The sequence below is a fragment of the Pelodiscus sinensis genome, chromosome 32 (genome assembly GCF_052426305.1).
Source record: "Pelodiscus sinensis isolate ZL-2025 chromosome 32, ASM5242630v1, whole genome shotgun sequence".
Lineage (NCBI taxonomy): Eukaryota > Metazoa > Chordata > Testudines > Trionychidae > Pelodiscus > Pelodiscus sinensis.
Window position 1 is genome coordinate 11,824,059 of NC_143083.1, and position 25,019 is coordinate 11,849,077.

At 58.2% G+C, this 25,019-nt stretch overlaps 1 protein-coding gene across 2 annotated transcripts; it reads left to right on the forward strand.

Annotated features, from left to right (window-relative positions):
• The first annotated feature begins 1,135 nt into the window (after window positions 1–1,135).
• On the forward strand, window positions 1,136–20,994 carry TMEM59L (transmembrane protein 59 like). Of its 2 annotated transcripts, none has more exons than XM_089774911.1 (8): window positions 1,136–1,369; window positions 7,800–7,905; window positions 9,337–9,431; window positions 15,309–15,455; window positions 16,552–16,660; window positions 17,538–17,649; window positions 18,183–18,324; window positions 18,810–20,994. In XM_089774911.1, the coding sequence occupies exons 1-8, from the start codon at window positions 1,247–1,249 to the stop codon at window positions 18,969–18,971; spliced, it is 996 nt and encodes a 331-aa protein (XP_089631037.1). In that variant the 5' UTR covers window positions 1,136–1,246; the 3' UTR covers window positions 18,972–20,994. The 2 variants fall into 2 exon arrangements, with proteins under 2 accessions (XP_089631037.1, XP_075759006.1); XM_075902891.2 differs by having other exon boundaries at window positions 1,138–1,369; window positions 18,207–18,324.
• The last annotated feature ends 4,025 nt before the right edge of the window (window positions 20,995–25,019 follow it).

Consider the following 25,019-nt stretch of genomic DNA (forward strand, 5'->3'; position numbering starts at 1 on the left):
GCCCAAACCTCCCATTGTGCATCAGCTGGTGAAACTCCAGAGCTCTGTGCAAGATGATTGAGCCAGAACAGGCTCTCTCTGCTAACCCCAAGACTCCGCGACACCAGAGGGGCAGGTGGCCCTGACATCTTCTCTGCTACAGCAGTCCCTAAGAACATAGAAACATAAGAATGGCCACACTGGGTCAGACCAAAGGTCCATCTAGCCCAGTATCCTTTCTGCCGACAGTGGCCAATGCTAGGAGCCTCAGGAGAGAACAGAACAGGTAATCCTCATGCGATCCCTCCCCCGTCACCCATTTCCAGCCCCTGAAAAACAGAGGCTTGGGACACTGTTCCTCCTCATCCTGGCTAATAGCCATTGATGGACCTAACCTCCATGAATCTATCTTGCTCTTTTTTGAGCCCTGTTAAAGTCCCGGTCTTCACAACATCCTCTGGCGAGGAGTTCCACAGGTTAACTGTGTTGCCTTTTGTTTGTTCTAAACCTGCTACCTACTCATTTCATTGGGTGCCCCTTTGAACTTCTGTTATGGGAAATGGAATAGCTCCCTGGAGGCTGCGTGGCCGAGCTCTTCGGTACCACGGAGCCCTTTGCCGGGGTCCAGACCAGAATTTTTCCTGCTAATTTAACCCTAATCTCCTGGTACTGTTCGGAGTCACTCAAGTGACAGGACTCGCCCCACTTCCACTTGCAGACTGTCCATGTTTCGGCGGCGCATCCACGCGACCTGCCTGGCTTCTGGGAAGGCCCGGGCAGGGGGCTGCCAGTTCTCGGCCCGTCTCTTGGTTCATCCAGCGCATCGCATGCCCCCAACCCTGCCGCTAACTGGCACCTTCTGTTGTCCTGCGCCAGGCCTCTGCCCGCAGCACGATGGGCAAATTCATGCTGGGGGGGACCCCAACCAGGGACGGTGCCAGCAGGCAGGGTGGCACCAGCCCCCCCTCCCCAAAAGGGAAATCCCAGGCGTGCCAGAGGGGGCTCCCACAGGGTCCTGGCTGCCCCCCAGCTGCAGGGCTCGGGCTGCCCGCCCCCTCCAGGGCAGCAGGGATGCAGGAGGCCCCGTTGCATCCCCGCTGGCCGCATCTCTCCCCCCCTCCTCCCTCCCCGCGTCTCTCTCCCAGCCTCCCTCGCTCCGTGCACCGCGCGTCACGCTGCTCCTGCCACCGCCGGGCACCGCTCGCTCGCTCGCCCTCCCCGTCGGCTGCAGGCGCCCGCGGCCCGGGGAGTCCGGCCACGGCTCGGGATGGCGCTGCCGCTGCTCGCGCTCGGCCTGGCGCTGGCCGCCGCCCAGGACCCCTTCGCCCCGCAGCTGGGGGACATCAGCGCCTGCCGGGAGCGCTGCGCCCAGCCGCCCGGCGCGACCCGAGTGAGCACCGCGGGGCTGCGCGGCGCCTGGCCCGGCAGCGGGGAACCGGGGGGGGGGGGGTTGGGGGAGCAGATTTTTCCAAAGGGGGGCTGAGCAAAAGCAACACGCTGGGGGGGGGGGGCGTCAATCCAGCCCAGGGCGGGATCCTTGGTGGGGGGAGGTCCCCCCCCTCCCGTCCTGCTGTTGGATGCGGGAGGGGCACACCCCACCGATCTCGGGGCGCTGGTTTGTTTTGCATGCGGGGAGGAGGCGGGGGGGGCGTCATGATATTTGTATTTTGCAGCCGTGCAAAGGGGGGGGGGGGGTTTGTCATGTGTCACCCCAACCCCCCCCCATCCCTTCCAGCCAGGCCCTGCCGCTTTCTGCTTGGGCAGGGGATGGGGTTGCCAGGGTCCCCATCTTAAAGCCTTGAATTTCTTATCTGGTGCTGGATGGGGGGCGAAATCTGGAGGGGAGGGGAGCGTGTGACTAAAAATCGCGGCTATTCGTCAAGGCGATGCTCTTTGGCTAGCAGCGCCTGCTGCCCAGGTGCTGGGGGCAGGCCACGACGCACCATTCGGGTGCCGGCAAAATTGCAGTTCATCCATTTTGTTTGGCGAGGCACCTGGTGTCCAGTGAGAGCTAAAGCCAGTGGGCTGGATCTGGCTGGGTTATGCAGCCGGACACCTGCTTTCTTTCCCATGGCTCCCTTCTCACAGCCCTGCCACCCGGCTCAGCTGAAAGATGCCTGTGCATCCCCCCCACCCCTCAGACAACCCATGAGCGAGACAAAAGCACTGCATCCCCGGGGCAGCTTCTCCTCCCAGGATGCCTCCTCCGCGAGGGGGGAAGGGCCGTGTCGGAGCCTGGTGCCCGAGCACTGCCAAACTCGTCACACTGGCGTAGGCGCAGCAGGGGCTGAAGCTGTCGTTCGTGCTGGGGTCGACGGCGCTCTCAGGAAATCGCTTGGGTATCGTGGATAAGAGCTGCAGGGATCAGAGAAACCGGGCAAACAATAATCATGGGGGGGGGGGGGGAAACAGTTCTGGCTTCTAAACAAATAACTTCAAAGTAAGGTCTTGGATCAGAGCCTGCCTCAGCTTTTGTGTAATAATGTACCATGGCCGTACATTGGCAGGCGGAAAAGGCCATCAAAGATCCATGTGACAGATCCAAACACAGCAGTGGAAAAGCCCAAGTGGTTGTTTTAAAACCAGTCACATTTACTGCTGTTAAAACCACTTCTAGGAAGGAAAAAGCCTAAGAACGGCCACACCGGGTCAGACCAAAGGTTCATGTTGCCCAGTGTCCTGTCTGCTGACAGAGGCCAATGCCAGGGGCCCCAGAGGGAATGAACAGAACAGATAATCATCAAGTGACCCCTCTCCCATTATCCATTCCCAGCCTCTGATAGAGGCTAAGGACACCATTCCTATCCTCCATGGATTTATCCTTCATGGATCTATACTCCATGAATTTATCTAGCTCTTTTTTGAACCCTGTGAAATTCCTGGCCTTCACAATATCCCCTGGCAAGGAGTTCCACAGGTTAACTGTGGGCCGTGTGAAGAAATATCTCCTTTTGTTTGTTTTAAACCTGCTGCCTATTAATTTGATTTGGTGACCTCTAGTCATCCGACACTAAGGGTACGTCTAGACTACATGGCTCAGTCGACAGAGCCATGTAAAATAGTTTACTCGGCATAGTCAAAGAAGCAGGGATTTAAATAATCCCCGCTTCATTAAAATAAAAATGGCCGCCGCACTGTGCTGACGATCAGCTGATCCGGCACAGCGCGGCAGTCTAGACGCCTCGAGAAATGAGGTTTACCAGAGCGGTCGACAAAGGCTTCCCTTGTCGACTGCGCTACGTCTAGACTGCCGTGCTGCGCCGGATCAGCTGATCGTCGGCACAGCGCGGCGGCCATTTTTATTTTAATGAAGCGGGGATTATTTAAATTCCCCTTCTTTCACTATGCCGAGTAAACTATTTTACATGGCTCCGTCGACGGAGCCATGTAGTCTAGACATACCCTTAGGCTATGTCTACACTGTGGAGCTATTTTGGGATACCGGAAGTATCCTGAAATAGCTATTCCGCGTCTTTAAAGCAGCCCGCTTTTTCGAAATAGTTTTTTGAAATAGCGGGCATGGTATTCCGGCGTCCCTGTAACCCTCGTTCCAAAGGATATTTCAGAATAGTGCTTTATTTAAATTTCGAAATAAGCTATTTTGAGGTAAGGGTGACGTGTAGATCCATAATCCCTGCTATCCATAATCCATCAATAATAAGAGTTTACTTGAAATATGATTGAGATATCCCCAGGCCCGTTCACAGTATCCTCTCTGGTCATTCATCAGGAATGAAGAGTCTGATCTTTTTTCCCCCCAGATGTAGTAACCGATCCTTTGATGATATATTGAACAGGCTGATTTGTACTTTTGTTTGTGTGGGGACAATAAAAATATTTTAAAACTTGCAAGTGCCCAGATGTTCCCATGTGCTCCTCATGTCCAATTTAGGGTTTATTTTCTGGATCGTCCGTTTGCAGTAAACGATGTTTCGGGGGAAGGATTTGTTCAAATGAGTGGGGGCAGGAAGGGGGCTGTTCTGGGTGGGTTTCTGTGCATGCATGCGTATGAGAAGTCAAGTTATTCTGAAACGGGTGGCTCATTTTGAAGCTATGTGGGCTGCTTTCTGGTTTGTGATCCTGCTAGTTGTTAAAGTTGCTGGGTGCAAATCGAAAACATTTTTTGTGGGGGGGGGATCTGTGATTTTATATTAGACCCATTTAAAATGTGCAACCTGCTTGAAGTACAGGACACATACTGCAAAAAGGAGAAGCCTGCAGCTGGCCTTAGCAGCTAGCCCAAGTGTGTGGCTGTACGGTGTGGGTCTTGTTGCAGCCACCTTGCTCTGTTAATTCTGAGGTACGGCTCGTGAAGACTACAGGTCCCAACATGCAATGTTCTGTCAAGATCAGAGTGCCTTTGCTGGAGCAGTGCATGCTGGGATCTGTTGCCTCTGTCCATTACACCCCCCCTCCATGCTTAACAAAAACAGGGCAAGCAGTGCAGTGGAATTCCCATGGTTGTTTTTGCACGAGGCTTTATCTGCCTGCGGTGTGGCAGAGAATGGAGGGGACGGGATGCTCCTGCCTTCCATGGAGACATCAGCACCTTCTTCCTGCTGGAATCACCCCTCCGAGACAGGATGGGCATGAAGCAGTGATTCCAGAGGAACAGCCAGGGCTTGGATATGTCAGCTGGGGTATCCCCTTGCAAGTGGCTGTTTGTTTGCCTTGTGTGGGGACGGAAGCTGCCAGGCTGGAGCCCCCCACCCTCCCATCCCCGTTTAATCAGTTAACCAGTTAAACTGAATGTTTAACCAGTTAACTAAGTAAACGGGATTTTACATCCCTAGTCGCTGCCTGAAAGTGGAGTCTCTACCCTGCTACCTAGCTCTTTTCATGAATAGATCTGAAAGGCCTTTCCAAAGAGGTAGCATCACCGCCCCCCCCATTTTACAGATGGGGAAACTGAGGCACGGAGTGAGGAAAGTGACTTGCCCAAGGTCATCTAACAGGCCAGAGGCAGAGCCAGAAATTGAATCCAGATCGCCTGAGACCCAGGCCAGTGTTCTAGCCAAGAGACAGCAGAGAGACCCAACTAAGACCAGGCGGGAGTTATTCCCATCAGTCTAATAAGCACCTGCCCCAGTCACTGCCCAGCAGTCTGCAGGGAGGGTGAAGGAGGTGAGTTTTAAGGCAAAATGAGCGGGAAATTAAAGTGGTCTTGGACCAGCAATTGCAAGCAGGGCTCTTCTCTACGTGCAGGGCAACCTCATTGCAGCAGACTAAATGAGCATAAATCTAGAGTAGGCCAAGAAAGGAAACTGCCTAGGAATGGAGCCCTGGCCGGCAAAGGGAGCCCACGGAATTGCGTGGTTTGTTTTCAGACCATGAGCCATGTTCCCTGTAAGCTGAGTGCTTGTGCGGCCACCCAGGAGGATTCAGCTGCTGCCCAGCTGATTGGCAGCGCGCCCACCTCCAGCAGCATGAATGTCTACTGGTGGTGCACATCCACATCTTCCTTGGTGCATGTCACAAAATTTATTCTGCGTGCATATAGAAAAAAAGTTAGAGGGAACATTGACCACCAGTGATTTATTCCAAAAGGAGGGGGGCAAGGAAATTTCCCATCTCTAACCCGCTTGTCTTTTGGCTCTACATGGTCAGCCACCCCTCAGCCTGGCAGTGAATTTCTCCCTTTATTAGGGTAGCATTCAAAGACAGACTATTTACCTAGATCTACAGCTGCAGAACCTCGGATGGCACAGGATGCCAGGGATGAATCGCAAGCTGCTCTGAGCCCGGAGATGGGTGCACCGCCCTGCATTTCTCACACGCAAACGCGGCGCAGGCAACACAGATGCCGTTGGCTGGCCTTTGGCACCAGCCTTTAGATCAGAAGGATCCATTTTACACTTCCTCTCCCCTGTACCAGACAACTGGCCTTTCTACTGAGGGAAGCCCGAGGGCGAGGAAGCGGGAGAGAAGCATCCTTGCTAAGACGCACCTTAACCCCTTGCTGTCCAGGATCACTAAAGCAAGTTGCCCCGCATGTAGAGAAGAGCCCTGCTTGCAATTGCTGGTCCAAGGCCTCTTTGATTTCCCCTCTTTTTGCCTTAAAACTCACCTCCTTCACCCTCCCTGCAGACTGCTGGGCGGTGACTGGGGCAGGTGCTTATTAGACTGATGGGAATAACTCCCGCCTGGTCTTAGTTGGGTCTCTCTGCTGTCTCTTGGCTAGAACACTGGCCTGGGTCTCAGGCGATCTGGATTCTATTTCTGGCTCTGCCTCTGGCCTGTTAGATGACCTTGGGCAAGTCACTTTCCTCACTCCGTGCCTCAGTTTCCCCATCTGTAAAATGGGGGGCGGGCAGTGATGCTACCTCTTTGGAAAGGCCTTTCAGATCTATTCATGAAAAGAGCTAGGTAGCAGGGTAGAGACTCCACTTTCAGGCAGGGAGTATGGATGTAAAATCCGTTTAATTAGTTAACCGGCTAAACATTACATTTAACTGGTTAACTGATTAAACGGGGATGGGGTCGTGGGGGGCTCCAGCCTGGCTGCTTCTGTCCCCACAGGAGGCTGCCGGCTCCAGTTTTGTGTAGGGCTGCTGCTTCCGGCCTTGCATGGGGCTGCCAGCTCCTAGCCTGTGTGGGCCAGGAGCCGACAGCCCCACAAGGTGTGAGGAGGGTCCTACAGCAGCCCCAGGCATGATCCCTATGTGCATAAATAGCAGTAACGGAACACCACTTCACCCGGGTGGAAGGATGCTCAGGGCCACATGCTGTGTTGCCATGGCAACTCAGATGGACGGATGCTGCAGGGGGAAGCGACAGCCCGCTGGCTGCATGCAGTTGTGTGGTTGTTTCCAGGCAGCCTCCTCAGGGGCCGTATGGGGCAGAGGTGAGCCTGGGGCGAGGGCCTAGGCCTGGCCTCACCTCCCAAGGCTGCTGCTGAGGGAGGGTCTGGGCGTGAGGGGTGACTGCCTGGCAGAATCGGGCCCTGGCCTAGGCCTCTAACCGGGGGGAAGAGGCTGGTTCCTGCCGCAGCCCCGAGCCGCCCAACTGCTGCTTGGTGAGGAGCCGTGGGCAGGTTGCTGGGCGCAGACCACAGGTGGCAATTGAAGCCAACGGTACCTCGGTCCTTTTGCCGAAGTTCCGGGTCTGCTGAGAGGCCGGCGCGGCCCAGCCCCATGGTTGGAGCCGTTCCTCTCGGGCCAGTCGGGGCCCTGGCAGGGGGTGAGGCTTCCTGGTGAACGTGCACATGCACGGCGGCCCACAGACTCCCCCCCGTGCACGGGCCCACCGAGTCTGTGGGTGTGAGAAACACCCGGTGCCATCAGCAGGCCTGTTGGCTCGCCAGGGGCTCCTCCCAGGCCGGGGGGTTTCAGCCTTTTGTCCCGTGTGGATGCCTACGAAATGGCGGTGCGGACTCCTTTGGAAACCGTAATCACAGTCTGAGGCCTCTCCGGGGACCCCCAGACCACAGGCGGTAAACCACTGCTCAAGTCCGTCCCCCGGAGCCCTAGGCACAGTCCTTCCCTGCCGTATACTCCGCAGAGCCACGTCCAGCCTCGCTGAAAAGGCCCAAAGTCCCGGGGTGCACTGCCCCTCCGGGGAGACGGTGCCACCGCCTTGACGTTGTGCTGGGTCTTGCTGTGTGTGGGCGGTTGACAGGGAGGAAGGATCGGGAGCGGGTGTTGATGACCCAGCCACCAGAGTCCTGGTCCGGTGCAGAGAATGAGCCACCCTTCCCACCTCCCCTGCAGTCCCACAGCACAGCGGGGTCCCCAGGGGCTTTTGGGTATTGGCAGCGGGCTGGGGTGCAGCCGCTGTACTGTGAGCTGTGTCATCTCCTAGCTCTCCTCTTCTCTCGGCAGGACGCGGTACTCGACGCCTGTTACCGAGGGTGCCGGCTGTTCTCCATCTGTCACTTTGTGGATGTGAGCGCCGAGCTGAACGCAACCAGAGCCGAATGCGAATCAGGTAAAGAACAGCACAGCCAATTAACGTTCCCTCCCCTCTTCTCCCGCCGCCCCCTCTGTTACATTGTCCAGAAGGAGCTTCTCCACTTAGGCTGTCAGGACAGAGACTGTTTCTGCTCCTTCTGCACCCCCATGCCGTCCAGAGAAAGTGCCACGGCCGGGGTGCACTGTGGTGCAAATCCAGACCAGTTCCACTTGCTCCTGGGTGCAAATCTGGAGCAGTTCCACTTGCTCCCTGGTGTAAATCCAAACCGGCTCCATTCTCTCCCTGGTGTAAATCCAAACCGGCTCCATTCTCTCCCTGGTTCAAATCCAGACTGGCTGCACTTGCTCCCTGGTGCAAATTAAGGCTGGCTCTGCTCACTCTCTGGTGCAAATTAAGGCCGGCACCATTCGCGCCCTGGTGCAAATCTGGGCCAGTTCCACTTGATTCCTGGTGTAAATCCGGACCAGTTCCACTCATTCCTGGGTGCAAATCCAGACCCGCTCCACTCACCTTGTGGTGCAAACCAGGGCCAGCTCCACTCAGTCCCTAGTGCAAATCATGGTGGTCTCTGTGCACTTCCTGGTGCAAATCAGGACAGAGCTCCTGGAAGATGGAGGGTCACGTGGGGGCAAGGCCCCAGATGAACCCAGTGGGGCTGTGACCATTGCAAACACCAAGGGGATTAATAATGTTCCGACTGGGATTTCACGCTCTCAAAGCCTCGCCACCAGGCTGCTGCAATGATGTAACGTGCCCTCTGCAGCGACCTAACACCCCTCGTCGGGCTGAAGGCTGCCCAGTGAGCTCCCAGCACCATGTGAGCCGGCCGGGCTTCCTGCCCCCCCCCCCCCCCGGTGGCGATGCACTACCGTGCCGTGCCCTTCCCCACAAGGGATCCCACAGCGGTTTCCAGAGCCTCGCTGAACTGCAGCTGCCTCTGGGGAGGAGCAGCCGGGATTCAGCGCCGGGGAGGGTGGACTTCGTAAGCGAGGCTCTTTGGGCAAACCCCTCCCCTTGTGAAAAGTGCTCCCACCTGGAGGCTTTCATGGCCCTGCAGAGTCGAGGAGGCCTCAGCGTCTCAGGTATTGTAGGAGACACATTGCTGGGGTGCCAGGGTAGCTGCTTGGAATGGGGGCTGAGCTCTGGTCGGGGTGCTCTGTGGGTGATGGTCCCTTGGAAGGGGTTTGGCTGGTGCACCTGGCTCTCAGCCCTGGAGTAGCTCGGGGCAGAGGAACACTGGCAGCTACACTGGGAACCCTGGGCCGGCATAGCAGGGGGCTGTGGATTTTCTGGCCGAGCAGTGTAGGGTGGGTGGACACCCCTGCTGCCCTCTGCCTGGCTCTAGGCCGTGCTGCCGGCCCCTGGTTGTCCCGGGCTCTGAATCCACTCGCCGCCTGGTTGTGAGATGCCCGGGCCTTGACTGTTCCTTCCCTGCCTCTCTTGCAGCTTGTATTGAGGCCTACGGCAGCGCGGAGGAGCAGTTCGGCTGCACCACTGGATGCAGAAAGCAGCTGCCCGAGGCGCAGGGCTGGAAAGACAAGGTATGAGCCGCCTCTTTCCCAAGGGCCAGCGGGCTCAGATGCCGGGGTGATGGGCCTGGAAAGTGCAGATCATTGCGGGGGGGGCTGGAATACGCCGTACAGCAATGGGTGCGGGGAGCCACTGAACCAAACTGCACTTGGTAGATGATGGGAACCGGTTTGAGCCGGGGGGTGCGGCAGCCCCTCGGACCGCCTCGTGGCAGCGTCTATGGATCCTAGTCTGAGATCCGCCCCCGCAAAGATCCCCTCCTGCCGCCTGCTCAGTTGTGCGGCGTGGAGGCCAAGGAGCAGCAGGAGTTTCATTCCCATGAGGGTCGGAGGCTCCTGGGATCAGGATTAGCGCCAGGGTGCATTCCAGGCGGGGGCCGGCAGCCAGCTATTACTCATCGCTCTGCAGCGGCGAGCTGACCATCTGGCCAGCAGATTGGGTGAGCTGGGGGAAATCCTGGATCGGTCGCACCTGGAATGGAGGCCCCTTCTGCAGACAGTGCTGGTCCTTCCAGGGTCGTTTGATGCCACAAATGACAGTCGTGCCCTTCACTCGCCGCTCGGGGCTGTCTCTCCCGGTGCCCTGTTAGAGACAAGCAGCAACCCCCTCCAGGCCCTGTTATCACTCAGCACGGCTGCATGTGATGCCCCACACCCCGCTACATGGCAGGAATGCTCCCAGGGGCGTTCACGAATCACGGGCTAGGTTGACACTATCGGGTTTTATCAGAAAAAGCGCCGCAAATTGTGCTCCGCAATTTGCGGTGCTTTTTCCAATTGTTTTTCCGGAAGAGGCTTCCTCCTCTTTGAGTACATCTGCACTAGCCCCATAGATCTATCTAGGGAGGCTAATGAGGGCGACCGAAATTGCAAATCAAGCCTGGGATTTAAATATCCCATGCTTGATTTGCATGTTCCCGGCCGGTCGCCATTTTGGAAATTGACTAGCCCGAAGAAACTGCCCGGGTCTACACGCGGCATTGAAATGGGATTCTGATTTAAAGCCCCTAAATCGAATTAGCTGGTAAACCTCATTGCAGGAGGAATACCAGCTAATTTGAGTTAGGGCTTTAAATCGGAGTCCCGTTTCACTGCCACGTGTAGACGCAGGCAGTTACTTCGGGCTAGTCAATTTCTAAAAATGGCGACCGGCTGGGAACATGCAAATCAAGCGTGGGATATTTAAATCCCGGGCTTGATTTGCAATTTCGGTCGCCCTCATTAGCCTCCCTAGATCGATCTAGAGGGCTAGTGTAGACGTACCTTTCAGAGGAGCCCTTGTTTCTTATGAGACGAGGAATGTAGGGCTCCCCTAAAGAGCGTGTTTGCTCTTCCACAAAAAAAAGTGGAAGAGCAGACGCGTTCCCTGGACGCGGTGGGCTTTTTCCGGGATACCTCCGTTTTTTCCAGGATCCCAGAAAAAACCCTTGGTGTAGACATAACCGCACAGAGAAAGGCACAGGCCAAATCCCCCCAATCTCCCAGCTTCGTGCCTCAGGAAAAGACCACCCTGCCCAGCTCAGGACAGGCACTGCAAGCTTATGAGTTGTCTCACCACTTCATCAATGGCAAGTGGGTGTACAGCAGTCTCCATAAACCTGAGCCGATTTACCAGACACTTCAGGCGAACTCACTGGTACGAACAATCGCTCAGGGTGTGTCTAGACTACAGGGTTTTTTCGAAAAATCTTCCCCTGCATCTAGACTGCTGCCGCATTCTTTTGAAAGTAAATCGAAAGCACGCGGCAGTTTTTTCGACCGCGGAAAACCTCGTTGTGGGAGGAAGAACGCCTTTTTTCGAAAGTGCTCTTTCGAGAAAAGGCGCTAAGTTATGCAAACTGTGCTTTTTCGAAAGAGAGCATCCAGACTGCCTGGGTGCTCTCTTTCGAAAAAGCGGCTTGCCTTTGCGAAAGTACTGGTTGTCGTGTAGCTGGTCTTTTTCGAAAGAGGCTTGCTGTCTAGACACAGCCTCAGAGAAGTGTGCTGACTAGAAAAGATGGGTCTGAAGTCAGAGTCAGTGATCAGACACATCAAATCCAGGCCTGCGGTCTAAACACTCAACCCTGTTAGACAGGACACCGTGTCTAGATGCAGCAGTTTGGATATTGCAGTTCACAGGACACCGGTCGCACCCTGGAGCCCTGGGCTGGGCCGGATGGCGGCATGGGCGAGCCGAGCAGCTGCCCAGGGCGCCAACCCATGGGGGCGCCTGATGGCAGCTGGAAGGGGCGTGTGGTGTCCCTTACAGCTGCCATCAGGAGCCACACGCCCGGCTCCTACAGTGCTGGCCCCACGGCGCTGGACAGCAGCACCCTTGCCCCCACGGCTGTGGGGCCCTGCACGGCCCAGCGTGTGCACCAGCAGCGCTGGCCGGGCCGGGCTGGGCAGCACATCTGCCGTGCGTCCCGGGGGCAGGCCCCGGACTTTGCACCAGTGGCTGTGGCTGGCGTGCACATGTGCCGTGTGCCCAGGGGGCAGGCCCGCGCCCCATGGGTGGGCCTGCGCATGCGCACAGGTGGGGTGAGGAGGAGAGACCAGCAGGCCTGGGTGGGGCCTGTGTTGTGTCCATGTGCTTGTTGGATCTCTCCAGGCCCGGCCGAGTCCCCCGGCGAGGTGGGGCAGTGCCCCGGTGTGGCTTTGTGCAAGCGAGTCATTGCCTGGTGACTCCCTTGCTGGACAAGGGCCCTTGATGGTTGTTTGGGAGCTGGGAGCTGGTGCTGGGAAAAGGTGCAAGAGGGAAGAGGGACCCAACCCAGCCCGGCTGCGGCAGGGCCCACCAGACATGCAGCGGGTGGATCTGGGTGCTCTCCTAGGGCCTTCGACCGTGTTCCCCCCCCTTTCTGGTAGGCGGTTTGGCACGGTCCCCCAGGGGAGTGCTGCGCTTTTGGGGCAGGGCTCTGTCCCCTCGTGGCACCTGTCCACGGTGCCTGCGGGCGCCATTTCCAGAGCCGGGAGCAGGAAGCGCACAGAAGCCAGCTGCCCCCCCAACCTTCTTCTGCACCTCAACCCCCTGCCCCAGCCTAGAGCCTGCACCCAAACGCCCTCCCAGATCCCGACCCCGCACCCCCTGCACCTAAACTCCCTCCCAGATCCCGACCCCGCACCCCCTGCACCTAAACTCCCTCTCAGGGCCCGGCCTCGCACCCCCTGCACCCAAACTCCCTCCTAGAGCCTGGCCCCATGCCCCTCCCACACTCCAACCCCTTGGTGAAAGTGAGTGAGGCTGGGGGAGAGTGAGCGATGGAAGAAGGGGGATTCAGTGAGTGAGGGCGTGGCCTCTCAGAAGAGGTGTGGCCTCCAGGGAGAGGCGTGGCCTCAGGGAACGGCAGGGGCGGGGCAAGGGCTTTGGGTTTGCACAATTGGACAATTGGCAACCCTGGGCCGGCATGTGGGAGCCCAGGCTGTGCCAGGAGAACACACCCCGCAAGGCAGCTGGCGCCTACGACAGGCACCCTGGGGGCGGAGCATTGCTGCCCAGGAGCTTCCACCTCCCCGTGCCCCAGGGCTGGGGGGGCTGGGCCATGTGCCACCCAGGAGGCCGAAGCCACGAGCCTTCCTCCCTCCCCGCGCTCTGGGGCCGCATGTCACTGCACCTCCCCATGGTGCCCAAACAACTGTGTTAGCCTTTGGTCCTGGGTAGAGGCTTTCACCTTTGCAAGGATGGCTTTCTGCGGTGGAGAGCAAGGATCAGGCATGAGGAACCAGACTGCCGCGAGCTTCTCAGCCCAGGTGCTCAAAGGGCTTTCTATTAACTAATTGAAATGGAGACTGGCAATGAGCATTAAAGACGGGGAAATACAAGCACGGTCCAGTGACATGCCCAAGGGCGAACACAGAATCAGTGGCAGAGGGCAGGGTTTTGCTTTGGGAGGTGGACGTCTCAGTTGCATGGCTGTATCCAAGTGCCAGCTGTCCCTGTTAAGGGGACAAGCATTTGTCCCTGTGTCCCCTGAAAGAACTGGTGGAGTCGGGGGGAAGTCTGTGAAAGGCCAGGTCCGGAGACTGGTCTGCGCTGATTGCATTCCAAACATTCCTTTAATCATTAATTCAACCCAAAGTGTTTTTCCTTTGGAGTCGTGGGCAAGCAGGCAAAGCAGATTGAGCATGATGACGAGCTGCAGAATCTGACCTATTTCTTCCCCCTTTGCTCATCTCTCTGCTCTGGCCTTCCCCGCCTTAGAAAAAGTATCACACCCCATGGCAAGGAGCCGTCAAGCAGATGCTTTAAAAAGTCACACACCTTGCAAAGAGCCAAGAATCCAGGGCATGGATAAGCTTCCTGGAGAGAAAGGCCCTTTGGCATCTCAGCTCTTTTGTTTAAGACTTTTTCATGTGAGTTCAGTGCCGGTGCAAAGAGCCTTGTTTATCTGCCGTGCTTCCTGCCAGCGCGTATTGACTCTGATCTCGGGTCCCACTCTTCCTCCAGCCTTCATGCTGAGGCTGGTGGCGCGGGGCATTAGCGGCCCTTCAAGAAGGGCACAGATGCATAGACAGTAGGACCCCTGGACTGAGTCCTGCTGTGTCATTTCATTCCACTCACTATCCTGGGCTTTCTAGAGGTTCTCTGTCTTCTGTCCCTGTCATGGCTCCTTCCCCTCTCTGGCATGATAAATGCAGAAGTGGGGGCCAGCAAGTGTACCCCAAAGCCTTATCTACCAGGCTTTGGTATAAAACTTCCCCCAAAATCTTAAAAACCTAGATCTTGGGAATAAAACTTCCGCTGCCACCACCCAAATGTTTATAAAGAAATTAGGGGGAAGATCATTTGGGAAATCTCACCCCTAAGATAAAAATCAAGGCACACAATTAACCACTGCCAGGTTAATACAAAGAAATGAAAGAACTTTTATTATTACAACAATATTCCTGATGCAAACATAATGACTAGATAGGGAGGTAACAAAATATACTCATGGAGAAACTCCATGGGCCTAGAACTTAGTTACAAAGAAAAGCCAAAACATCTTTTAAGCAGGGCCAGATCTCAGATCCCATACCCAATCCTTAAAACAATAAAACCTAACGAAACTACCTAAACTTTACCCTACTTACAGAAAATGAAGAATGGTGTCTTGGAGAGAGAGAGAGACATGCTTGTCCCTCTCTGTAGCTGCAGAGAACTCACTCCCAGAGAGACAAAAGGGAGAAAGGAAAAAAACCCAAATTCCTTTGTCCCAGTTTGAAAAGTCCCACCTACATTCCTATTGGTCACTCCACCTGGCTAGGTGTAGTTAACCCCTTAATCCCCAGGCTGCTGGCTAACCCTCATAATCATGACAGTCCCCTTTGCTGGAATATCTGAGCATCTCCATGTCATCAGTGGATTAACGGGCAGGGCTGTAATCCCCCCTTGCACACGTGGGGAAACCGAGGCACACATCAGCTCAGGGACTTGCCCCCGGTCACAGAGGGACTCTGGCAGAGCTGGGAACTGAGGTCTAGTTTCACAAGGGCTAGGCTACTGTTCTAACCACTAGCCAGTGGTTCCCAAACTTTTCAGCATCACGTCTCCTTTTTGATTGTTGAGAAACTCTCACGCCTCCCCCCCAAAATAGCAGCAAAACTTGGAATGGGAGTGACGGGGGTGCGTGTGGCTGGGTCGCCTCGCGCCCCCCCTGGAATTTCAGCATGCCCCCTAGTTTGGGAACCCATGCACTAGACTATCCTTCCACTCTCAGAAGGTTTCATAGCTCATTTAGGCCAAGAGCACTGTCATGGGTCCTTCAGCATGATCTGGTCGATATACCCGCTTGAGAACCCTCGAGCAGAGCCTCGAGCCCAGAACTGCCTCTCCTGTGCGCGGGAAAGCGGGGCTGGGGTGGGGCAGGGCCACGGGGTGGTTCCCAGCTGAGCGAGCCGATGGCCTCTCTCCTCTTTGTTGACTCACAGAGTCTGGAGCCGCAGCCGGCGTCCTTCTCCATGTTCGACTTGGTCTCCAGCTTCTGCAACGACATCGTCAGCTCTGCCCAGAGCTTCATCTCCTCCACCTGGACCTTCTACCTGCAGGCCGACGATGGCAAAGTGGTGGTGTTCCAGGTAGGCCAGGCTCCCGCTGCGGCGGCCCTGGGGGGCAGTTGCAACAGAGCAGGGAACCCCCATGCTTCAGGGCACAAGCTGATGCTGTAGCAGGGGTCAGGAAGGGGGTTGCATTTATCCCACCCCCGCTGATCAGGTGCATTTGCCTTCCTGCAAAGAACCGGGAATGGGAGACCACATTAGATGGCCAGTGGTCAGGGATGGCAGGGAGGTAGGACTAGGGATGTAATCGTGTAATCAATTAACTGATTAACCGATGAGCAAAAGCTTATCTGTTAATGCTATAGACTACACACGTTTCCCTCTCCCTGCCAGTGTGTTTCTCAGGCCTGGCTTGCAATGGGTCCGGGACCTACCCCTGCTGCAGCTCTGCATTTCAAGTGTATTAAGAGCTGGGCAGGCAGACAGCCCGGCTCAGTTCTAGCTCACACTGGGTCCAGGAGCTCAGACCCACCCTAGATTGAGGCTGCTACCACCCCACGCTGCTGCCTCTTTCTCAGAAGCAGCAGCATGGGGTGACAGGCAGCCGGTCCACAACGGGAGCTGGTTTTTAAACTGGTTCCCCTCGCAGACCAGCTCCTGCCTGGCACCCCGCACTGCTGCCTCTGATACAGAGGCAGCAGTGCAGAGTGGCAGCGGGCTCCTCAGGAGGGAGGCCGGAGCGCACTGGCTGCTGGCCCCACCCCCAGGGGCTATAAAATAGTCGACTAACTGATAAAAGTTCACGAGGTTACTCGACTATTCAGTTAACCGATATAAAACATCCCTGGGCAGGATACTGGGCTACAAGATGGAGTCACGGTCCAGGGCTAGACTAGATTCTAACAGCCCTGCATGCGCGGACTAGAGAGTTTCTTAATCCCCTCCCGCCCTCAGGCACGGCTGAGGTGCAGGCATCCGAGAAGCACTCTGCACAGACAGGCTGACTGACAAACTGGTGGGTGTCGGGTTAATGCCGTCGGAGGGATCCGCCCCTCTAAATCCCAGCTGAACCTGCGCGTCCCTCGCCCCACGGGCCAGACCTGCCCCACAGGAGGCTTTGGGGCTTGGTCACCAACTGCGTGTTCGTCCTTTTTGTTTGTTTTTCAATGCTCAGTCCCAGCCGGAGATCGAGTACCCGGTGCCTGAGGTGCCGGTGCCCAAGTCGGACCTGATGGAGAAGTCGTGGCCTGTCTCCAGTTCTAACACCCTGAAACCTCACACGGGTGAGCAAGGAGCAGTGCTTGGGCCTGGGTGAGGCGAGGGGGCCAGGAGCCACTGGAAAGCTGCTTTCAGCTCTGAGCTTGTTTCTCTACAGCCCCCTGGGATGCCCAGCATGGGTGTGGTGTCTGCCTCGGCACCCCTCTCGCCCCATGCCCCTCCTCCACCGAGCCAGGCCCGTCCCCCCTGTGCTGGAAACTTCCACACCACTGTTTCTTAAACGGTGTTCCGCGGCACACTGATGTGCTGCGAGGCAGTTGGAGGTGTGCCGTGGGAGAACAACAGAGTACAAAATGGCCACCCTTAAAGGGGCAGGCGACTTTTTTTTTTTTTTTGGCTCAATAACTCCCCTCCTCCCGACCCTTTTTTCTTTCCTCAACAAAAAATCCTTGGTGTTCCTCATTAAAAAAAATTATTGTTTGGTGTTCCTCGGTCTTAAAAACTTAAGAAACACTGTTCTACAGGCATCCAGAGGCTTCGTCTTGACTTGGGGGGCGCCAGCACCTGCTGAGGCTGCCAGTGTGAGGCCCATGGGGGTGGATTTGTGCTGTGAGCACCTAGCTTCTAGGAACCAAAGCGAGACCCCCCCCCCCAAACTCGCACTGAGGGGACGGGGAGCCAGCACCCTCAGCCTGAAGGGCTTGGTGGTCTGTGCCCGACCTCCCGGGGCTCAGTTCAAGGCCTAGAGCGAATGGTGTTTTTAAGTCCTTTTGGGGATGGGTTCGTTCTTCTAGGCTACTATCAAGAAGGCTCCTTTTCTGCCCCCCCAGTCCCCAGCCTTGGCACATGACCAGGGGCCCCTGATTTCACTGGGGGGTCAGGTGGTTGTGCCCAGCCTGCTGTGGAAGGGGAGTCATGTGGGCCTGGGTGTCATCCTGCCAGGCCCCCAGGAAAAGCTGGAGAAACCCCCCCTGAAAGAGCCAAAGAGCAAACCCAGGATTCAGCACCCGGAGACCCAGCAGCCAGAACACGACTTCCTGGGCTGCATGTCCAAGTAGGTGCAGGCCGGGCCCTGTGGCGCGCGGGGAGTAAAGGGAGAGCCAGAAGGAAAAGGGCTGGCAAACGGGGTGGGGGGCGGTACGAAGGGGGAGGAAAGAGGATGGGGGCTAGAAAGAGGGTGGGGCGATAATGAGGTGGGGATGGGGATTTCCACTGCAGAATAAACCATGTTAGCAAAATGTTACTAGCAAGCAGTGAGGTTATTTGAGTGAGGGGCGGGGCTATTTGAGTGAGGGGCAGGGCTATTTGAGTGAGGGGCGGGGCTATCTGAGTGAGGGGCGGGGTTATTTGGCAAGGGGTGGGGCTATCTGAGTGAGGGTGGGGCTATCTGGCAAGGGGTGGGGCTATCTGAGTGAGGGGTGGGGTTATTTGGTCCAGGGTGGGGTTTCTTGGCAAGGGACCAGACTGCAGAGAGGATGTTCTATGGAGAAGGCAGGTAGGTGGTAGCCAGGGGAAACTCTTCCCTCACTGGCCTGTTTGTGGTCCCCACGCCCCGGTCCCCAGCCATAAACTTATCCTCTCTCTTTGGCGGGGGGCGGTGGGGTGCTCCAGGCGCTCAGGCCTTCCTCGCTGGATCCTGGCTGCCTGCCTCTTCCTCTCCATCATGGTGATGCTGTGGCTGAGCTGCGCCAGCCTTGTGACCGCCCCGGACCAGCACGTCAAGACCCAGGTAGGGAGCCCGCCGGGATCCTAGGGCAAACTCAGGTGCAGATCCCACCGAGCTGGGGCCCCGCGCGGAACCCAGCCGCAGCCTGCCGGGGGGACGCCAGGGAGACATCGGGGCAGGCTGGGGGTAGTTCGCAGCCTCGGCTGCCTTGCGTTAACTCCTGGTGGAGACCAGCGTGGCGGGGACATGGAGCGGGGAGGAGAGCCGAGAAAGCCCAGATACTAACTCCTCCTTTCCCATGTCCCCAGGACGCCAGGGCGCTGGCATGTCACAGCCGGTCGGGAGCCAAGCAGCGCCCCAGGCTGGTTTATTTTGGGGTGTTGGGAAATGAATCCCAGACACTCCAGAGCTGGGGTGATAACAACCTCTGAGCTGGGTCCCTGCTGCCACAGCCCCTCCTTCCAGAGAGGGCACCCACGGGTGGGGCTTAGCTCTGCCTCCCTGAGCCAGGCCCTGTCACCCACGCTGTGGCTCTGATTCTCTTCCAGCCGCTGAGCATCAACGGCGATAAGGAATACCTGGAGGACCTGGATGGCCCGGCCCCCTATTCTCTGCACCCTGTGATCGCTGTCACCATCTGCCCTGCAGACGACAACGAGGAGGCGGGGCCGCTGCCCGTCAAGGTGGATCTGGACAAAACCGTGCTCTAGAGCCCCGCCCCTCCCCGTCCCCCTGTCATCTCCATGTCTTATTTCCTGTGAACATTTTAATGCAGCCCCTCCCCCCGTTTTGATCTGCCTTCCCGCTTTCTGCTCTTTTAAAACCCGTCCTGAGCCGGGGGGTGGGCAGCCTGAACCGCTCCCGGCTCCCTCCCTTGTCCTCCCGCGGGTGAGGGGGGACTGTCCTCTTCCCTCACTGCCCCCCCGCTTCACAATCCCAGCAGGGAGCGGCAAGGTCCCACCAGGCAGATCTGGGTTCTCGCCTCCTGTCTCTGGGTCCTTGCAGCTTTTCTGGGAAAACACTGGTCTGGGGCCTCGGCTGGGTGGACTCAGGTGGCTGGTGGGAGCAGAGGGGAGCACAGGTGGGCGGGGGGGGGGGGCAGAGGGCACCCTCTGGTGGGGCGGGGAGAGGGCATGGTGGGGCGGCGCCTGTCTGGAACAGGGAGCTGCGTGGGGCGGGGGACCCCTTGGGGTTCACGGCGGAGCCCTCGCCTGGCATGCGCAAGCGGCTGGGGCGGACGTGGGGAGGGCCGTGGTGGGGCGAGGGTGCATCAGCGGAGTGGCTCCAGCTCTCGATTCGCCTTCCCCGGAGGCGGCGCAGGTCGGACGGTCCGAAAGGAGGCTCTGGCCCAGGCGTGCTAGGAACGGAGTCAGCCTCGGGCGCCGCAGCCAAGCGCTGAGGCCCAGGCAGCTCCCGGCTGAGGGGAGGGATGGCACCCCTGCAGCCCGGCTCAGACAACTCGGGTACATCTGGCAGGTAGGCAGGGCCGGAGTCCCCGAGGCCAGACAGGTGTCAGGGATCTGCCAGGACTCTCCCTCCCATAGACAGGGTGTCTGTCTGGTCCTTGCTCAGTGCAAGGAGCCAGGAGAAGCCTTGCTCTGAGCCAGATGCAGAGGCGGGTCCCTAAGAGTGGGGGAGACCCACGGGGAGCTGTATTTGGAACCCCCTGTGGCTCCTTCACACCGCTGCTCCGGGTTCTCCAGTGGGGACGGCGCTGCTGTGGAAAGGCTGGGTGTGGAGCCAACTTGAGCCATTTGGCACCTTGGCACCTTGCCCCACTGCCAGCCCCCTAGTCCCAGCTCCCACAGAGCTCCAGCACTGCCGGGGGGCAGGGGAGGGAGGTATTCCTGAGCCAACTCCTCCTGGGTGCCGGAGCATGCTCTCCCACTGCCCCCTTTTCCTGCAACTTCTCTAGCTGGCGATTGTGTTTGCACGACCCAGTGGGGAGGGGGCCCTGTCTCACAGACCTTCCGTATCTCTTGACTTCCCATGTCGCTCCCTTCCCGTGTTGTTGTGCTGGTGTGTAGGCCGCTGCCCACTGGGCGCTCTGCACGGGCGCTCGTGCTGAGAATAGCCTTCTGCAGCACCAGGGAAGCCGGCCAGGAAGCCGGCTACGCATCTGTCCGTTTGCCTAACGCCGTCTGTATAGATTAACTTATTCCCCTGGACTCCCTCACCGTGGGTTTGAAAGCTCTCTGTCTAGTGACCTTCTCCTATGACCCTGCCTCGGTTTCACTGGACCCTGTAGGTTGTTATTGCAAAGAGACTCTTTCATCCTTTCTCCCTTCTGAGTTCTGTATCGTTCTGTATCATTTTAATGTGTGCAACATATCTGTTTTTTGGAAGGGGGGGAGGGCTGTACCGGGAGGGGGCGGGGGGGATATTTTGTGTACGTGCTGGGATCCGTCCCACTCTTTTTCATGATCGCTTTTCGGCAGATCAGCTCAGCCAGGTGGCGTTTGTGATGGAGGCTTGGCAGCCAGTTCTAGCCAGCGGGGCCGCGCTGCCGTCCGAGTCAGCCATCGGTGTGCCCGGTGCGGAAAGACCCTCCCGGCTGTGGCTCCGAGGGGAGCTGGGTGGAAGCGGGGTGCGGGACTGGCGGGTCGGCAGCGTGTCTGTCCTGAATTGGTGGAGAAAGTGGGCGCGAGCTTTATTAAAAAAAAAGCGGTGAAGGGAGCGCGGAGCTGGCTGGGAGGCGTGGGGAAGGATGGAAATAAAGGTTTGTAAAAGAGCCAGCAGGGCCCGTGGCTTTTTTGGGGTTACCGGGGGAAAGGGGGCAGCGGCTTTCCATGTTGGGGCTCGATGGAGAGTGAAGAGAACCAGCTAAACCCTTATCTACTCCCTTCCCTGATGCCAAGTCAGGCAGTTGAGCTAAAGAAAGGGGAGGCCTCCGTAGAGTGTGAAAAGTGCCCCCCCCATCCCAAGAAGCAACCCCCCGGGAGACGGCAGGGGTTTATCGGCCCAGGACCCTCCACCCCCTGGGAGGCCACGGAGCCCTATGTTCCCCTCCTTGCCCTAACGGGAGCAGCTGCCCCATTGCGCTCTGCAGCGGGTGGCTGGCCGAGAGCCGCAGCGCAGAACGTCAGAGCTGGCTGGCCGAGAGCCGCAGCGCAGAACGTCAGAGCTCGCGGTGCCGCCTGGCCTGGTGTGGCCTCCCCGTGCCCAGGGCCGCTCCATCTCTCCAGCCCCGCTGCGCGTCGTTCGGCTGCTTTGGGCTTCCTCTCCTAGCTGAGGCCAGTGCCGTGCGGCTCCCACCAGGATGCGGGAGGGAAGACGTTTCCCATCCTAGACTCCTGCCAGGTCAGCTGAGGACAGAGCCTCCTCTCTTCCCTGGAGAGAAGGGCCCGGCAGCCAGGTCTTCTCAGGGCCCCACCGGGAGGCCATCACGGCACAGAAAAGGGACCAACGCTCTGTGGGAAGCCAAACGTGATTTGCCCCCGACTGAGCAAGAAAGGCAAAGTACCGGGCCTCTCTGAACGCCGCCCCCTCGCCGAGCAGGCCGTGGGCCCCGGGCAGGCGCCATCGAGTGGATTTCAGGAGTGGAATGCGGGGCTGTGTCTGTGTGATTTGGGGGTTGTTATGGCGACAGCGAGGACTCATTCCAAGTCAGCCAGCAAAGGCTGGGGTGGAAATCTGTGTGAAGGGCTGGATCTCACGTCGGAGCCTTCCCGGCCGTCTCGGAGACAGGCAGACGCAAGTGTCCGGGATGGAGAGCCCCGCCGGCTGGTGGGGGAGGGGGGAAGTCACATGCGGCATGAAAACTCTCCGGAGAAGAGATGCTGTTTGGGGAGCAGCCCTAGGGAATCCCCTCTCTAGAGAATCAACAGCTGCCTGCATCCAGCAGGACGCAGGGGGCTCAGAGGAACTCCACCCAGCGTTTCCTGCAGACCGAGGGCATTTCCCACCCAGGCTGTGGGGCTGCCCCCTCTCAGGGTGCACAGACCGGTCTGAAGAGGGAGTCGAAGAAAGCACCTGGCCGGGAGGGTGGTGTGTGATTGCACCAGTGCATGGTGGCTGGGCAGGAGGCTGTTGAAAGATGCATCATTTTTTGTGGGCTGTCTGGGCACAGCTGCTGCCTTGTCAGCCGGGCTGTCCAGCGGGGAAGGAATAGAGGGAGATACATACCCCCATGCACACACCCATGCATGCACACACCCACCCACTTATGCATGCACACACACCCATGGACACCCACCCACACCCATGCATACACACACACACCAATGCATGCACTCACCCACACATGCACACCCATGCCCATGCACACCCCCCCACACACCCATGCATGCACACCCATACACACACACACTCCCATGCATGCGCACACACACCCATGCACACCCACCCACACCCATGCATACACACACACCAATGCATGCACTCACCCACACATGCACACCCATGCCCATACACACACCCCCCACACACCCCTACACGCACACACCCATCCATGCATGCACACACCCACACCCACACCCATACACCCCTCCATGTATGCTCCACGCACACACCCTCAGGGGTCCTCCGGTACCTGCGCCAAGTGTTGTTACTGTTTTTTCTCTTCCAGGTACGTCACAATGTGGCCGCAGACTGTGTCCATGGAGCCCCCTTGCAGCTCCTGGAATGGCCATTTGTGCTGCCTGCTCCTCTGCGTTGGTCCCCGTCATGCGCCCCAACCCACCCTGGGCCCCCTTCCCTTTAGGGCTCAGTTCCCCCCTTATCTCGGCTCCACCTGCCTTGGGGGGGCAGCCATCCCGCTCCGCCCTTGGAGTTCCCTCTGTTTGTCTTTCCACCGCCCATCTGGGGTCTACCCCACAACTCCATTTCGGCCCCCCCTAGGCGTTGCCCGGTGCCTGTCCTGTCCCTGCTAGGGTGTCCTGGCCCACACCTCGCCGGCTGATGGATTTTGGGCCCCTCCAGTGTGAAGCCCCTGGGCAGCTCTGTCTGTTTTGGGCCTGCTAACTGGGCCAGGTGGCTTTGGTATTGACCCTCCCTTCGGTTGTCGTTGTCCAGTACCCCCTTACTCCTTCACCCCTTCTGCAACTTTGAGTGTCCCCTCCCGACCCCACTGCAGTTTCACCAGCCTGCTCTACACAAGCAACCCTGCCGCTGATCCACTCACCCCCACATCTGGCCTTCACAACACTGCCCCCCAACCCTGCAATGTTCCCTCTACTCTCTTCCATCCAAGTGCGAATTTTTTTCCACCCATGTGCATAACAAATTTTGTTTTGTGCACCGAGGCATATGCCAATGTGCACCACCTGTAGAAACTAAACCTAGCTGTGGGCGTTCTGCGAATCAGCTGGGCAGCATTGGACTCTCTCCTGATCCTCTTACAGAGAACGCTGACCCTGGGAGCTGATTGCGGTTACTCCTTCCAAGAGCTTCCCATCGCCGCAGTGCAGCCGCTGCGCTCCTGCCGTGCACATGCCGGCAGTGCCACAGAATGGGGCCTTTCCCCCCACAGGCAGCAGGTTGTATCCCGGCTGGTCAAAGGGACTGTATTTTATTCCTGCCTCGCACCCGTAGCTCTCGCTACTGCGGGAATCTTGCCCCCTTCCCCTCATCCTGCTTGTGCTGGACGAGCCGCTTGAGAGCACCCCTCAGCCAGTTTACCGCTGCCTCCAATGTCTCTCCAGGGCTTAGTGCAGCAATGGGGAACCTAAGGCCCAGGGCCTGGATGCCTGGATCCGGCCCCCAAGGCTCGGGGCTTCCCTCCCCCCAGCGTTGGGGTGCACATGCTGGCGCTCCAGCCCCCCACCCCTCACCACAGCTCCTTCCGTGGGGCTGGAGCGCCAGCGCCTGCTCCCCGGTGTTGGGGGGGAGCCCCAAGCCTTGCGGGCCCGAGTCATGGAAGCCAGAGCCGGAGCCGATCTATGGGCTTCTGCCTGGTGGGGGAGGAAACGGCTCGCACGCTGCCGCGCCTCCTCCCCTTGGCTGGTGCAGTAAAGTGCCACCTGGAGGCTTCCCCCCCCCCCAAAATCTGCTAGTCCGGGCCCCCCAGCCTCTGCTGTGTGAGGGGAACGTGCTTCTCAGGGGCCGTGTCTGATGGGGGGGGGGTTGCTTCTCACTTCTGTGTGGCCCCCGATTTATTTCCCCGTGGGTCAGCAGCTCCCCCACCCAAAAAAGGTTCCCCCACCCCTGGCTTAGTGGTACCTGGGACATGCAGCGTCACGTGATCTAACAGCCTGGCGTCCATGACCGTTTCCACATCCTGCCCCTCCGGCCTCAGCATCTGCTGCGCCCGTCAGTCAACGGCTGCACAAACGGGCCGGGGCTCACCCGTCAGCCCACCCGGCCGCCCTGAGTTTGGTGGTATCTTTCGGCTGACAAGCCCGCCCCGTCCGGCACAGAAGCCTCTACCGTGGCCTAGTTCTTGGCCTGCTGTTGGCTCGATGCGTCTCTCACCAGCCAGGGGCTAAGCCTGGTGAGCTGGGGTTTCCCCAGCGGTGGGCTAACCACAGCATCCGTTAGCTTTGATCCCAGCCAGGGCCGGCCTTAGGGAAAATGGAGCCGTGGGCGAACGTGTAGTTTGGTGCCCTTGACACGTGTAGGCATAGCACCCCCCAATTCTCCTGGCACTCATAGGCTCCCCAACCCTGCACCCCCATCCTGTGCTCGCTTGACCACTGGCCTGTGCACAGTGCCTCTTTGCCCCCAACCTCCGCACAGTGCTCCCTTCATCCCAATGCCTGCATTTCCCTCCAACCTGTGCTCCCAACCCCAGCCCTGCGCTTCCAGCATGTCCTGCCACA